The sequence below is a fragment of the Poromitra crassiceps genome (assembly GCF_964638095.1).
Source record: "Poromitra crassiceps genome assembly, chromosome: 2".
In the NCBI taxonomy this organism is placed as follows: Eukaryota; Metazoa; Chordata; class Actinopteri; order Beryciformes; family Melamphaidae; genus Poromitra; species Poromitra crassiceps.
In genome coordinates this window covers 34787118-34803022 of record NC_139624.1, presented here as the reverse complement: position 1 = coordinate 34803022, position 15905 = coordinate 34787118, and the positions used below count along the sequence as shown (strand labels likewise).

The window sequence follows — 15905 nt, the reverse complement described above, 5'->3', positions numbered from 1 at the left end:
GGGTTTGGGTTGAAACTAATGTCTCCTACTTTCTGAGGCACACAATTACTCACATAAGACCCTAAATTTAATAGTTAGAAGGTTTTTGTGGATTTTGGTTTCCAGGGACTTTAAGTTGATTGTGTTCCCTATTTGTATGCATGTGTTTCCTTCATGTGTTTGTTTGCTCTAAATTGAGATGTATTGGTAATAATGTTTTGCTGTTGTGCTTTGTCAGTGTACGATTGATTTTAGCGTGCCAGTTAAGTTTGTATCAGTTTGGAAAGAGGCAGAAATGAGAGGAAGAGAGTGAGAGTCAGACAGACAGAGAGAGAGAGAGAGAGAGACAGAGAGAGAGAGAGTGCAAAGATGGCTGAGTAAAAGACTAAAGTAATTATTCTACACCACAATGTTAAACATCCACTAAACTAACCTGGTTATCTTATGAGTCTCAGACAGAACTCTATAGAGCTGTCGTTAGCTTCTTTGGGGTGCCCATCACACATCTACATATCTCTACAAATTGTACCTGTCTGTTTACTTGTAACATCCATGATGTGTGTATTTATTATGCCTCCGCCAGCGATAGCCAGGCCGGAGGCATTATGGATCCGGGTTGTCCGTCCGTACGGCCGTACGTCCGTCCGTCCGTCCGTCCGTCCGTACGATGTTTGTTAACGCGATATCTGAGGAACGCCTGGACGGAATTTCATCAAATTTGCCTCAAACATCGACTTAGACTCAAGGATGATTTGATTAGATTTTGGTGGTCAAAGGTCAAAGGTCAAGGTCACTGTGACCTCTCGAACGCCATTTTCAAGCTTGTTAACGCGATATCTCAGGAATGCCTTGACGGAATTTAATCAAACTTGCCTCAAACATCGACTTGGACTCAAGGATGAACTGATTAGATTTTGGTGGTCAAAGGTCAAAGGTCAAGGTCACTGTGACCTCTCGAATGCCATTTTCAAGCTTGTTAACGCGATATCTCAGGAATGCCTTGACGGAATTTAATCAAACTTCTCTCAAACATCGACTTGGACTCAAGGATGAACTGATTACATTTTGGTGGTCAAAGGTCAAGGTCACTGTGACCTCTCAAACGCCATTTTCCAGCTTGTTAACGCGATATCTCATGAATACCTTGACGGAATTTCATCAAATTTGCCTCAAACATCTACTTAGACTCAAGGATGAACTGATTACATTTTGGTGGTCAAAAGTCAAAGGTCAAGGTCACTGTCACCTCTCGAACGCCATTTTCAAGCTTGTTAACGTGATATCTCAGGAATGCCTTGACGGAATTTAATCAAACTTGTCTCAAACATCGACTTGGACTCAAGGATGAACTGATGAAATTTTGCTGGTCAAAGGTCAAAGGTCATGGTCACTGTGACCTCTCAAACGCCATTTTCCAGCTTGTTAACGCGATATCTCACGAATGCCTTGACGGACTTTCATCAAATTTGCCTCAAACATCGCCTTACACTCAAGGATGATCTGATTAGATTTTGGTGGTCAAAGGTCAAAGGTCAAGGTGAGCTCTCGAACGCCATTTTCAAGCTTGTTAACGCGATATCTCAGGAATGCCTTGACGGAATTTAATCAAACTTGTCTCAAACACCGACTTGGACTCAAGGATGAACTGATTACATTTTGGTGGTCAAAGTTCAAGGTCACTGTGACCTCTCACACACCCAATTTCCAAGCTCTGTAACGCAACATCACAGGAGCGCCTTGACGGAATCTCTTCCAATTTGCCTCAAATGGCGATTTGGACCCCAGAATGAACTAATGGCGGAGGCATAAGTCCGCGTTATTATTATTGTTGTTGTTGTTGTTGTTGTTGTTGTTGTTGTTGTTGTTGTTGTTGTTCAGTAAGAATCCCATCATTTTGTCAAGGAAATAGTCAAGAGCCCTACAGTACCTCTGAAAGGTTGCTACTGTATATTGATTATTTTGTTAGAGTAGGCATCACATTTCTCAAATGTTGGACATCTCATTTGGCGCAAAAAAAAGATCAATCACTCATGGGTGACTGATCAGCAAATAAAGAGACAAAGATATCACTGAAGTGATGCTACACACTGACCAACAATGTAGACGTCAACTATCCCCATGTCCTCTGCAAAGTGTCACGATGATAGCTGCTTCTCCATAATCAGTGACCAGGGACTGGCTGATTTGTAGTTTTATAGGACAAATTGATTTCATTTGGTGGCCAGCAAAGGCCTATAAATAGCCAGAGAATGGACTTAGAGCCAGACTGCCTGCTCTATCAGCCCATTGGCTTTTAATCGTCCAGCAAAAGCTCCCATTAAAGAAAATGGATGGAGCACACAGAAGCAATTATTGCGTGCAGGTTTGGCTCTGCATAATGACATTACAGGGACATACTGCTTAGCCATGTTGGGGCCACCACTCCATAATACGACAACCACAGTGAGATGAGAGAGAAGTATAGAGCAGCCTCCGCCCTCCGGGAAGCTTTACTGTAGGTTCTTTTGAAAAATTTCTTCATTTTTTTAATCACGTTATTTTCGTTTTTTCTCCCCAATTGTACTTGGCCAATAGACTCTTTTTATGTTTGTAAATAGCGATTACGTATTTTGTGGGTGGAGCTGAACTGGTTGCAGAAAGTGACAGCTAGAGGTTCAGTTGTCATAGAAATATGGAAGGTCCGGATGCCTTCTCCACACATTTTAAAGCTTTGCCAGCATCAGACAGGTTATCTTACAAGCTAACTCTTTCAATAGGGTGAGGTTTCATGACCCGTACTAACTGTCAGGATGGGTCCAGGATCCAATTACATCGCCAAAGTTGTAGTGCCGGACATCGTCATAATTCCTAGTAGGAAAGCCCAGCATCTATACGGCACAAGACATCTTTTTTCTGTATTCCGGGGATCTTTCTAGTTTCGGCTTCAATTGCTTCCTCGGAGTTCCTGTTACCGCGATGCGTGCGCACGTAACCCTGTGACGTCCACTCCAAATGGGTCTATTGCCCCTGCTGTCCCGGCCATTGCTCCACCCCCTCTGCCAATCTGGGGAGGATCACGCTATTTTCCCCAGTTGCCCTCCCCCCCAAACAGGCACCCCAACCAGAGGAGGTGTTAGTGCAGCAACCAAGACTCATACCCCACCAGCTTCCCACCCACAGACACGGCCAATTGTGTCTGTAGGAACGTCTGACCAGTGTTGGGCACTGATTACTAAAAAAGTAATATATTACATATTACTCGTTACTATTTTCAAAAGTAATTTGTGGGTGGAGCTGAACTGGTTGCAGAAAGTGACAGCTAGAGGTTCAGTTGTCATAGAAATATGGAAGGTCCGGATGCCTTCTCCACACATTTTAAAGCTTTGCCAGCATCAGACAGGTTATCTTACAAGCTAACTCTTTCAATAGGGTGAGGTTTCATGACCCGTACTAACTGTCAGGATGGGTCCAGGATCCAATTACATCGCCAAAGTTGTAGTGCCGGACATCGTCATAATTCCTAGTAGGAAAGCCCAGCATCTATACGGCACAAGACATCTTTTTTCTGTATTCCGGGGATCTTTCTAGTTTCGGCTTCAATTGCTTCCTCGGAGTTCCTGTTACCGCGATGCGTGCGCACGTAACCCTGTGACGTCCACTCCAAATGGGTCTATTGCCCCTGCTGTCCCGGCCATTGCTCCAGCCCCTCTGCCAATCTGGGGAGGATCACGCTATTTTCCCCAGTTGCCCTCCCCCCCAAACAGGCACCCCAACCAGAGGAGGTGTTAGTGCAGCAACCAAGACTCATACCCCACCAGCTTCCCACCCACAGACACGGCCAATTGTGTCTGTAGGAACGTCTGACCAGTGTTGGGCACTGATTACTAAAAAAGTAATATATTACATATTACTCGTTACTATTTTCAAAAGTAATATTATTACTTTACTTATTACTCCATGCCAAAAGTAATTCGTTACATACTCGTTATATTACTTTTCCGTTACATTCCACACAAATGGCAATAGGCCTTCTTCACTGCAGCGATTTTGTGTCTAAAAGGCAGGAGGTAACACAGGTGCACCAAGATGTTAATTAGGGCTTCCAACTTCCAGTCCATTTAGGTGTTCCAGTGCTGGAGCCCTAATTAGTTAGTTGGTTGCACCTGTGTATACTCTGTCTTCTAGACACAAATGGCCGTTGTGAAAAAGGCCCATGGCGTTTTTCCTCATCAAAATGCAGACTTTGCGGTGCGAATGTGTGAACTAGGTCTATTATGTGCCGTTCCATTTAAACTAATCGCTTTGCCAGAGCACAGCTTCCTACAGAGATGCTTGATGAAGAGCACACCTGGCTCAAAGTGATGACTGACAAGATGCAATCTTTTAAACAGCTTCTGTTTTATAGAATGCAGTATGCACTGCCAATGCAAACTCAATACGTATAGGCTACATCTTTGCTTAACAAGTTTGTGTCACAAATAACGTTAGCTCTGCAACATTAACATTAACCTGACAATAATAACAGCAATGTTTGATGTCCACCAGCTTGTGAGTTTTTACGTTATCTCTGTATTTTAACAGTTTTCCGGTTTCTGTTGTGCTGTCCTCTCGTCTCGTAACGTTAACGTTAGGAAGTTTGAGCTCGTGTTTTTCACAGTGGAAAGAGTGTTAGTAGCCTACCTGTCCTGGACACCGTTTACATTTGACTTTGATGTTCGTGTCACCTTTCTTCCTGACAAAAACAAAGTCATGGGAATATATCCAGCCACGGATTTTCCTCCTTGGCTCAGCAGGGCAGAGAGGGTGCTCTGAATGTGCTCTGCGGTGACGTCACCTTGTTTTGGGAGCGTTAAAAGCCATGCTGCTTGTGACAGTGAATGCCGACTGCGTGTCGTTTTGCAGCGCAGCGGCATCACAGAATAGACTCAACAAAAGATGTAACGAGTTGTTTTATGTTGAAGTAACGGTAATATTATTACTTATATTCTATAGTAATTCGTTACACTACTCGTTACTTGGAAAAAGTAATATTATTACAGTAACGAGTAACTAGTAACTCGTTACTTCCCAACACTGCGTCTGACCAAGCCGGAGGTGCCGCTGCCGGGAACTAAACCAGGGTCTACTCTAGCCTATATCAATAAATAATAAAGCCTTACTTACTTAGTTACTTACTTAGTATATGTCATATCATGTCAGTCATATCATTGAGTCCCTCACCTGTCAGACAAAAGGAAAGGACAGATGTCGGGGACGGGTGGGGTGGCAGGCCGAAGCTTGGCCAGGGCCATGATGTGTTCAAAGGTGATGTCCGTCTGCGTGCATACATCCACAACGCACACCTCCTGTGGCCCGCCGCTGTGGTTACGGGCGACAGCAGCAGTGGCTCCGTTGGGAGTTCGCCGGAGCACCTGGACGACGATGGGGTCCCGCCTGATAGCCTCCACCACCGCTTCATCATGGCCCGCCTTGGAGAAGTCACGCCCATTCACCTGAGGGAAGACGAGAGAAAGAGTCTGGTGAAGTTGTTTTGTACCATAGATCGCTCACTGCTGAGGAGATTGTGCTCGTCAAAGACTGTTTACATCACTTGACTGAAAAGTGTTTTTTGTTGTGATCCCCCTTTTTCATAATTATTCATGGCCATTTCCCCTGTCTAAGCAGTCCCGATTGTTGCTCCACCCCCTCTGCCGATCTCACATGCCTCCTCCAATACATGCAGTCGCCAGTCGCTTCTTTTCACCTGACAGTGAGGAGTTTCAATGGGAGGACATAGCGAGTGTGAAGGAACACGTTATTTCCCCCAGTTCCCCTCCCCGCTGAACAGGCACCCTGACTGACCAAAGGACGCACGACCAGGACACATAACCTTGTCCGGCTTCCAACCCACAGACACGGCCAATTGTGTCTGTAGGGACGCCCGACTTAGCCAGTGGTAAGGGGGTGCGAACCTGCAGCCCTCGTGTTGGTAGGCGAGTGAATTGATGGCTACACCACTTCCAACTATCAAGAATGTGTCAGCATGCTGAAGGTACCCTGTATCTTCAGCTGGGAGACAACCTCTCTAACCACCTCTCTGCCTCTCCAGATGTTGCATGTTAACCAGTGTTGTGTATGATCCTCACTCTTTTGTATGCCGTGCCCTGCAAACCCAAATTCCCTCTGCAAATACAATCAATACAATAAAAGAGAATGCATGTTGAAAAGGAGAGACTTGTCAATGGACAGTGCAAGGAGACCTGATCACCACACTTCACCGTGCCTCCTCTTTAACCTTTATTTACCCAGGGAAGGTTTGGCGGACATGCATGCTCTTTTTAGCAACAACCTGTTTCACATTCACACCTCGCAGCTTGGCAGTGAGTCCGCACTCCTCCACTGTCTGTCGGCCGCTCAACAGCAACTGGGAGTTAAATGCTTTTTGTAAAGGGCACCTTGGCAGTAATTCTTCAGGGAGTGAGCACATTACACATTCCCTACCTACACTTTCCCAGCAGGTTCAGACATTTTAACTGCTGACCAACCAATCACAAGTGTTCTTCTCTAACCTTTAGGCTACTGCTGCCCAATTAGTACAGACTGTAATGTACTTAGGCAGAATTCCTGTCTCCTCTCTCACATTTTGCAGAAGAAAAAGACTACCAACACTGCAAAGGTCTGGAAACAAGTGAAAGCTTGACAGCTTGGCATTTTATTTTGTGATATTTTTAGTCGAATGATCTCACTGCACTGGCAGATTCTGGTTTCAGTAGATAACGCTTGATACATGGCAGGTTTCAGTACATAGTGCTTGATACATGGCAAAATGACTTTCATCATAAAATAACAAAGACGATCTTGAAAGTACAAATAAATACAATTAAATACATTTTAAAATCAAGTCTGGATGACAACATAAATAATTACTTAACTTGATGAATTACTTAACAAAATGAAGTGGGAGAGGGTCTGCTCCAGTGAGGAGTGGGACAAATACTAACTAATTATTGTTGAAGGGATCCTACCAAGCTAAGTTGTATTTCATCATTGTATTTCGATTTGCTTTTTGTATATTTTTTGTTATTTTATTTCTAGTGTTTGCCTTTCTTTTCTTTTGTTTGTGTGAGGATGTATTGTGCTGTCATATTGTTGTAGTGTCTGTTAAGTGTAGTCTTTCTGCCTGTTGTCGGTTTTTGCTGTGAAAACATACAGGCTTCATGTCATACACTTTTGCACCAATATTCTTTTTTTTTAACTAAGCCATGCTAATAGCAATGTTGACATTCTGAAGCAGTATTCCGAAGCCCTGGGAGATTAATAATAATATCAAGGGAATGCACAATAAAATGAAAGGGCAACGGACAAACAGAGGCGGGAAGAGTGAGCAGGACTGAGTCTGATTTCACCCCACAATACATCTCTTTTTATTGTTAGTAAGCAGTACTAATGTGGGAATGACTAAGTGCTGCCTGTTGCTACTGCGTGTTGCTATAAAACTATTGAAAACCTGTTAGCCACACAGTGCTCCTTTGCTAAAAGCACAACCATAACGTATGCCATTGTGTGTGACGTGTTGAAAACATCCTAAGCAAGTCATTTCCATTGCGAATAAAAAGAAGCCAGTGCTGGGAAGAGAAGTTCCCAGTGGACACACAGCCTCACGGAGCAGAAAGTGGACTGTGGTGGATCTGCTGGACGCAATGTGTGAGGTCAGAAGAGGTGTGCTTGGCTAAGACATCATACTGACTAACAACTGTCAAGAAACCTCCTTGTCAACATGAAGACACACACACACACACCTCTGCATCCACTTCATCTCTCTGACACCTAGTTTGACCCAATTACAAAGCCTGGCTGTACCGAGCCTGTCAAGTTCATTTTCAATCTATCACTTCCTCTGATTGATTGTCTGCATTGATTCTGGATGTCAGAGAGTGTCAGGATGTTTCTGCTTGTGGAAGCACCCACATGCAAACATGTGGAATCACATACTTAGTTCCACCCTCATTACCTTGTTTCTGAAAATGGGGGTGGGGGTGGGGGTGGGGTGCTAGGGGTGATCACAAAGTGCTATATACAATTTTAGAAGCTGAAACTTTTTGCATTTGGAGACAGTGTGCGGGAGTTATTTTCTTTTTTTTTTAAGCTGAAGTTCAGCACTAATAATACAGAGAGGTAAAACTCTGTAAAACTTCAGCGTTATCATTTTCTCAACTTAGGACTTGTTATCTACTTGGTTGGGTACCGTTCAGATTTGAACCGGTACCAACTGTACCTTTTTTCGGTACTTTGCTCTCTCCGTAATTACAAACATGTAATTTCAGTTGTAAAAAAAAATTAGTCCAAACGTATCAATTTCAACATTGATATTTATTTAGAACATCTTACACACAGAAACACTCTCAGCAGGTCCCGAAATTTGGTACCGATAGATTTGACTTGAATCGGTACTCGGTAGTACCGATGTAATTCGGTCGGTACCCTTAAAAGTACTGATCTTGGTACCCATCAGACAGATTATCTACTTATCATCTATGTTAGCAGTAACACTTTAAAATATATATCGTACTACATTCTTCAATTTGGTGACATCAATCTTCTTACTTTTATTCAAATGACAAATATCTCTCAAAGAAACCCTTCACTCCCTGTCCGGCAGTCAAAAATGTATTTTGTGAGAACAAACTTAAAGAATACTTTACCCCTATTGCCGACACGCAAAATCAGTGAGTGTTTCTTACAGATTACGCACTTTAGACCTTTAGATGACACTTCATACAGACACTTACAGTGAGTGAATAGAGGTTTAAGCAAGGACATGCGACATGCGGGCAGCTCGAACAACTCTAACTCCTCTAGATGCCATTAACTTCAGGTTACCGTCCAATCTGAGCCAATGTCCATCCCTAAAAAAAGTCCAGAAAGTTCCATAACATTGTAAGAAGTTGTAATGAGATCCAGATGGATCCATTAATCTCCAATCAGAGGGAGAGTTGTTGATTGTGAGGCTACACCTGGCAGTGTCTTTACCTGCTGTTGGCCCTCTATCCAATCTGCCTGTTGATGAGCTAACTGGAGGCTGATGAATAGCCAGCAGATGTGATAAGGACTGGGGATAATGGCTCAGAACGTGCTGATTTTACAACTTGTGTGTTGATATTCCCAAATCCTTCACATTGTTATACAATGCCTATTGATCATTTTATAGTTTCCACCTATTTCATATTGTATTCTTATTTCATATAGTTTATATATATTAATTTAATTGATATCACATTTTTATATACATTTGTATTAATATATAGCATATTTCATGTTGTATGTTCATATACATATTCTGTATTCAACATTCAGTTCTGTAATCCATAGTACTTTCCCCCATACTTTCCATTAGCCATATGATAAATTCTTGTTTATTTTTCTGCTTATAATCTATTTTTCTTTGCTGCATGTTATTATTGCCGTTTGCTGCTGCAAACAAATATATCCCCATGGATATTGTTCAAGGTTTAATCTGATCATATCATGGGAGTTCTCTGTGTGTGTGTGTGTGTGGGGGGGGGGGGGGGGCATGCGGGAGTAGTCTATGTGCAAGTACAGTCTATGTACTCCAAGCGTATAGGTGTCCGGATTCCATCAATATCGAACTGTAATTCCATTTTGATTACAACTTCCCTTTCTCATAACATCTCAACGGCGCTCCTGTGACCCTGCTGATAGAGAGACAATATCAACTCATCACACCATCTGATATAACCATGAAAGCACCTCGAGAACAGTAAAAATAGACCGTTCACACCGGTCCATAGGGCCTTCTGTAATGAAGCAACAGTCTAGCGAAGCCTTCATATACGTCTCAAGTTAAAGGTTACCATTGCCAATAAAAAATGGTTCCCAGTAGCCCTAAACCAAACCCTCTTGTCTCTCCAAACACTCCTTCCTAAAGGTCGAGGTTCAATGCAATGTGCTACTGTTTGGGAGGTCTGGACATACTGTAGTGTAGCCATGTGTGTTTTATTGATCCATAGCCTTTAGTGAAAATGTCAGATCTGTTTGCATGTTATCTGTGTACTTTGTCTCTTCATTGTTACTCACATCAATAATCTATCTACAGTATATCTATACCAACCTACCTATCTATCTATCTATCTATCTATCTATCTATCTATCTATCTATCTATCTATCTATCTATCGGTATCTATCTATCTATCTATCTATCTATCTATCTATCTATCTATCTATCTATCTATCTATCTATCTCTCTATCTATCTATCTATCTATCTATCTATCTATCTATCTATCTCATCATTTTGCTGTTGATCACTGTGGAAATTGCAGTTACATGTGTTGAAACTTGGGTGAAAGTAGCACAATGAAAGCCAATCAGTGACAGGCCTGAGGCTTCCAATATATATGCTCAAGAGAGGGCACACGCCCACCTTTAAATGTGTCACATTCAGCTTTGGATTTTATCAGTTAGCCACTAAGCTGGCTAACTGCTGTTCCCTCTTTTAGATACAAACAGGGGAGATAAGGAAAGCACCATGATAACAGTACGTGTGTGTCTGTTTGTGTGAATGTGTGTGTGTGTGTGTGTGTGTGTGTGTGTGTGTGTGTTTGTTGAACAGAGATAAGAGCGTGATGGAAACCACTCAACCTCACAGCTAAATCTGACAGATATTGTGAGCTAATGGAAGCAAAAACACACACACACACGCACACACATACACACACACACACACATACACACACACACACAGTTTAGGCAAGCATTACGTCAACCCTAAACAGAGTTGAAACAGCGGTTTCAAGGCAGTTGTTTGCATAGGCCGTGTTTGACTGCACAATGCAGTATCTCACACTGAATAGGCCTACAATGGAGCACAGAACAATAGCAAGACAGCCTGCTTCCCCTAGAGAGACTCTCTGCCTATTCAACCCATCCCTCTATCTGCCTCTGAAAGGACACAGCGCTCGACACCACCAAGCCTCTCACCTCAATAACACAAACCATGATCTTTGTGAACGTCAGTTCAATACAAGTAGGATCTTTTTTACAATCAAGAAGCTCAGGTGGCGTGGCCAGAATCATCTGCCACATCTCATTTGTCCTGTGCTGCATTGAGACGATTCAGAGGGCACGCTGTCACAACTGTCTCATTTCAATAATAACAGTCTCTGGCAGCTAGCGCAGCACACGGAAGGAGGAGGGTTTCATCAATTTGAATGGCAGGCTGCGCAACTGGTGGGCCATGCATGCTGGGTCAACTCAATCACATTGACCCTGGCCTGGGACTGGATGAGAATACCGTGCTGATATTGATACCTATGTGACAACTGCCAATGGAGAAGCAACAAAACACAATGGAGGGTTTGAAATACAGTCGAGGGAAGGGTGGTGATCCTGCTGCAGAAGCTGTAAAAAGATTTTCTTCTGTTTTCAAACTATGTCCTTTCAAAATGGGGGGGGAGGGGGGAGTCCATCATTCAATGTTTCTAAAGCTTGAGGATAAATTCTGAAAAAATATTTTGGCAACCAAGGGCATTTGAATGCTACTGAGCCCCTAAAATGACATGGACAAAACATCTAAAATCTTTAGCTTTCTCGTGAGCACGAGAAAGTATTGCGTGCGCACAAGAAACTTTCCCGAGCGCACGCAATAGTTTCTCGTGCTCACGAGATAGTTTTGTGTGCGCACGAGATCGTTTCTGGTGCACACGCAATACTTTCTTGTGCTCATGAGAAGGCTAAAGATTGTTTATTTTTTGTCCACCTCACTTTACTGTCCTTGAAATGTGCCTTATGGTTTCTGAGGTGCATACTGTTTTAGGGGAGAATAATAATAATAATAATAATAATAACAATAACAATAATAATAAACAACAATTGCAATAGGGTTCCACGCACTATGTGCTTGGACCCCTAATAAAGCAACTTTGATTTTTACCCCTCAGTTGCACCAGTTCAGATTGCTGTAAAGGGTCTGACATTTGCACTCAAAGGTGATGAAGCAGCCCATATCTTTACTCACAATGACTTGAGAATGGCTGAAATATAATTCACCGCCATCATATCAGGTTCAAGCTCACTATGACAACTCTCTGGACCTTTCTTAAATGCCTGTTATGCCAGGATCTGCTTCATTGTTTTGACCTGTATTTAGCCAGGGAAGATTTGCACTTACACTTCTGACCAGTGCAACAACGTCTTCTAATGATACTGACCAGCACTGGAGCTGTGGATGAGGTCAAAGAATGCACCTTTACTTGCCCTGCCATGGACATCTTGACAGTAGCTGTGTAGGGAAGAAAGAGCAGGTATTCCAGGTCCAGGATTAAAGCCAAGCCAACAAGTCTCCGAACGGCTTCTGCCCTAACTTTAGAAAACAGATGAACTCGAGAGAACCTCTTGCATGTCATTTGCTGTCATTATGTCAATTTTGTATTGATTGCCTCGACTCCCAGGGTGTTTCTTAAAGGGCTACCTTTCCAACTGGGTCTGTCTCAAAATGTTGAATTCAGATAAACATTCAGATCCAGCCATCCTTGCCTCGCTATTTTCTTCAGATATTGGAGATTCAGAATAAGAAAAGAAAAGCCAGACTCAGCTTTAAAAATCAATGCGGAAGATACTAAAGATTCACTCATTCTCTGTTTTACATTGCAGGATAGCTTCTCTTTTCCAATCAGCGACTGTTCACTATGCGTGTAACGCTCGGCTGTTTTCCATTTCTGTATCGCACCAATTAATCAAAGTGACAAGGTATTTAATGAGAGGCAATTAGAGTGTTAACCAAAATGCAAATCAGAGAGAGAGAGAGAGAGAGAGAGAGAGAGAGATGTCTGTGTACATGCATTCATGTCTGTGTGTGGAGATGCTGTGTGTTGTAGCAGTGTTGGTTGGGGGGTGTGCGTGTGTGTGTTGTGTTCATGTGTGGGTGATAAGCCGTGGTGACTGGTTCAAGGAGATTCTGCTCTCCATGGAGGACAGCGTGCTGCTCTTAGGAGGACGTGTTCAGCTCCCCCCGTGTCTGTTTATGTGTCTGGGTCTGCGCCTACGTCCGTGCCTACGAGTGTGTGTGTACACCTTGTAATGAGTGTCCTTCACAGTTTCTCACAGATATAGGCTCCTGCACAACAGGCGAAAACAACCAATTAGTTCTGCATGAGAGAGACCACATGACAACATGAAACATGGATTAAATAGCTGCTGTCTGTAGTCCTCACAGGTCAATCCCTTCCATATCACACAGTAGACTATCTGTCTGCAGTGGATTAGGCTGTGCGTCCACTGGGACTGTCACAGTGCTGTCTTGTTTCCTTTCTTTTTAATTTTTGCTTTTAGCTTAGAAATGTTTGAACTTTAAGCGAAAGAGTGACAGACTTCATTTTCATTATATTCTCACAGAAACAGGAGACCATCACCAGTGCTTCCAGTGTACACGTGCTTACTGATACTATAGCAGTAGAGGATGACAGGGTGGCCTAGTGGTTAGAGCGTCCTTCACCTGGGTGAACTGTGTTACAGAACGGCTTTACCGATAATCAACCCACTTTGTATCATTAATAATCTTGGTAATATAAGCACATGGGCAGTGTTTCCCTTCTCTCTCTATTTTGCTCATGGAGATCTCCCATTTCCTCCTCTGGCAAAGTGCTCTGTTGTGACGCGTTTTACGTCACAATGCGTCACAACGGGGCTGCGGAAGTTCTGCTGGAGAGGCAGAATCTGCGGCTGTTATTGTTTATTTTTATTTTTTAAAGCCCCATTCAGCAACTTTTCCAAGTTTTGCTATTGGAGAAACTATCATTATCGATATCGCCGTTCAAAGTCAACAAAACACAGCGCCAGAAAGATCTATGTACATGTTGTGACATCGGGTATTCACCACGTGATGAAATAATAATCCATAGTTACGTGAAACGTCATTTTCGTATCAAATCCACACCAAGTTACTTCCTTCTTTTCATGAACACAACGCTCCCGCTGTATGCGCACATCTTGCCACCGGGATGCAGGCACCAAACTGCTTAGTCCCAGGAGAGGCCTTTGGAGGGCGGTGTGTGACCAATAGAGGTGACATTCTCCCTGTTACAAGTCACTCTACCATCCTCAATGACTAAAAAGCTGTTATATTAAGGTGAAAAAGTTACTGATTGGGGCTTTAAGTATGCGCACATCCATGGAGAATCCCAATGAGAGCCTTAACGAGCTAACTTGTAGCTGGCAGGGCCGAGTTTCTGCAGGAGGATTTTTCTCTGTGAGGTAAACGGAGAGAGAAGGTAAACACTGTCCATGTGCTTATATTACCAAGATTATATATGATACAAAGTGGGTTGATTATCGCTAAAGTCATCCTTTAAAGGGATAGTTCACATTTTGTAAAGTCTAGCCCTATTTGCTACAAATGATGATGTTGATTGGTAGAGTTCCTTCTCAGCACAATCCACCCTGTTCCTCATACTTAGCTCTGGAAAGTTGGGCAAAAATGAATGCAGGGTCAATGGGATCACACTCCTGTCTGTACAAGCTAACTGAGGCTCACTAAAACATCATCCACAGTGCACACACACACACACACACACAGTGCACACAAAGAAAATGTCAGTGAGCTTCAGTCAGCTTGTACACACAGGAGCGTGTGACTCCATTGACCTTGCTTTCATTTTTGCTCAACTTTCCAGAGCTACTATTAGGAACAGGATGGGTTGTGCTGAAAAACTCAACATCATCATTGGTAAGTAGCAAATACTAGGGCTAAACTTGAACTTGACAACTACTTTATGATTGCGAACGCGCAACTTACGCAAAACACCACATGACTTGTGGTTGCATAATGCATTCTGGTCTATTGAGGCTATTGGTGGAGCAATCTCTCTGCCTCTTCTATGATGGATTTCTCCTGGTATGAACATTGGCACAAAATGGTGAGTCTAGACTAGAAAGAAGCCTTTGCTCTTAAGTGGTTGATACCAAAACATTTACTGTTGATTTTTTTACTTTGTTGATTTTGTTTGACCAGTTATCCAGAATCAGAATCAGCTTTATTGTACACATAGTGTACAAGGAATTGGACTCCAGTCCAAGAGAATAAAATACACCACCACCAAACAATAAATGGGCTCAGAATACAGAAAGGTCTGTCTGTGTTCTTTTTAATCACCATTCACGTGTTTTAGGCTGGATTTTCCCTTTACAGAAAAAAAGCTTGCTTGTTGGACTCGGGCTTATTGCCAACAGACAAAGACAAAGACTGTGGTCTTTATGTTTCTGTCTGTCTCGTTCATTTTAATTCAGGTCAATTCAATCCATTTCAATTCAATTTAGTTGGCTGAATGTTGAAAAGCATCGCCAAAGCATCCAAGTTCAAGTACATCTTTAGAAAAGAAATCAATTTGACATCGCTCTGTCTTTCTCGCGCACCCTCGCTCCGGGTTTCTGGGTGTCTCTAGGGTTTTCTCTGCTCTGTCTCTCTCCGTCTTCGGCGTAACAACACCAGCGGGGGAAAGCAGCACGTAGACATCAGAGGCTGTTGACTGGTGACTCTGTCAAGCAGCCATTTCTGATGTAAGTGCTGGAAATCAAAGGTTAACATCTGTCAGCCGACGCATTAAGAACCATCTCATTTCCTGCTCTTTGTACCACTTCCATATGCAAGGCAGGCTTCCTTTCAATTAGACCTCATGAATACAGATACTTCCCACTCGTAAAGCATTGGAAAGAAACATGCTCTCTCTCTCTCTTGCATTATGCCTTTTGGAATGACAATACGAGCAGTAAAAGCACAGCAGTGCATGTGTTTTTACTGCCCCCATTCTGCATGTGTGAAGGGAAAACACAATATAAGCTTGCACGAGCACCAATTAAAACATTCTTCCCTTGACTTTTTAGCCCATACCACCACTGGAATAAAACAAGATGGTGGCCAAAGGCAAGAGGTTGTCTATTAACCAGCTCACACAGCT

General features: G+C 42.9%; 1 protein-coding gene across 1 annotated transcript in view; it reads right to left on the bottom strand.

The window, feature by feature from the left end:
• Positions 1-15905, bottom strand: part of pdzrn4 (PDZ domain containing ring finger 4) — a gene marked incomplete at both ends in the record, with an annotated part of 56069 nt that overhangs the window by 22288 nt on the left and 17876 nt on the right. The window contains one exon of the mRNA XM_083632097.1: positions 5179-5450. Coding sequence (XP_083488223.1) covers positions 5179-5450 — 272 coding nt within the window. The remainder of the gene's footprint in view (positions 1-5178; positions 5451-15905) is intronic.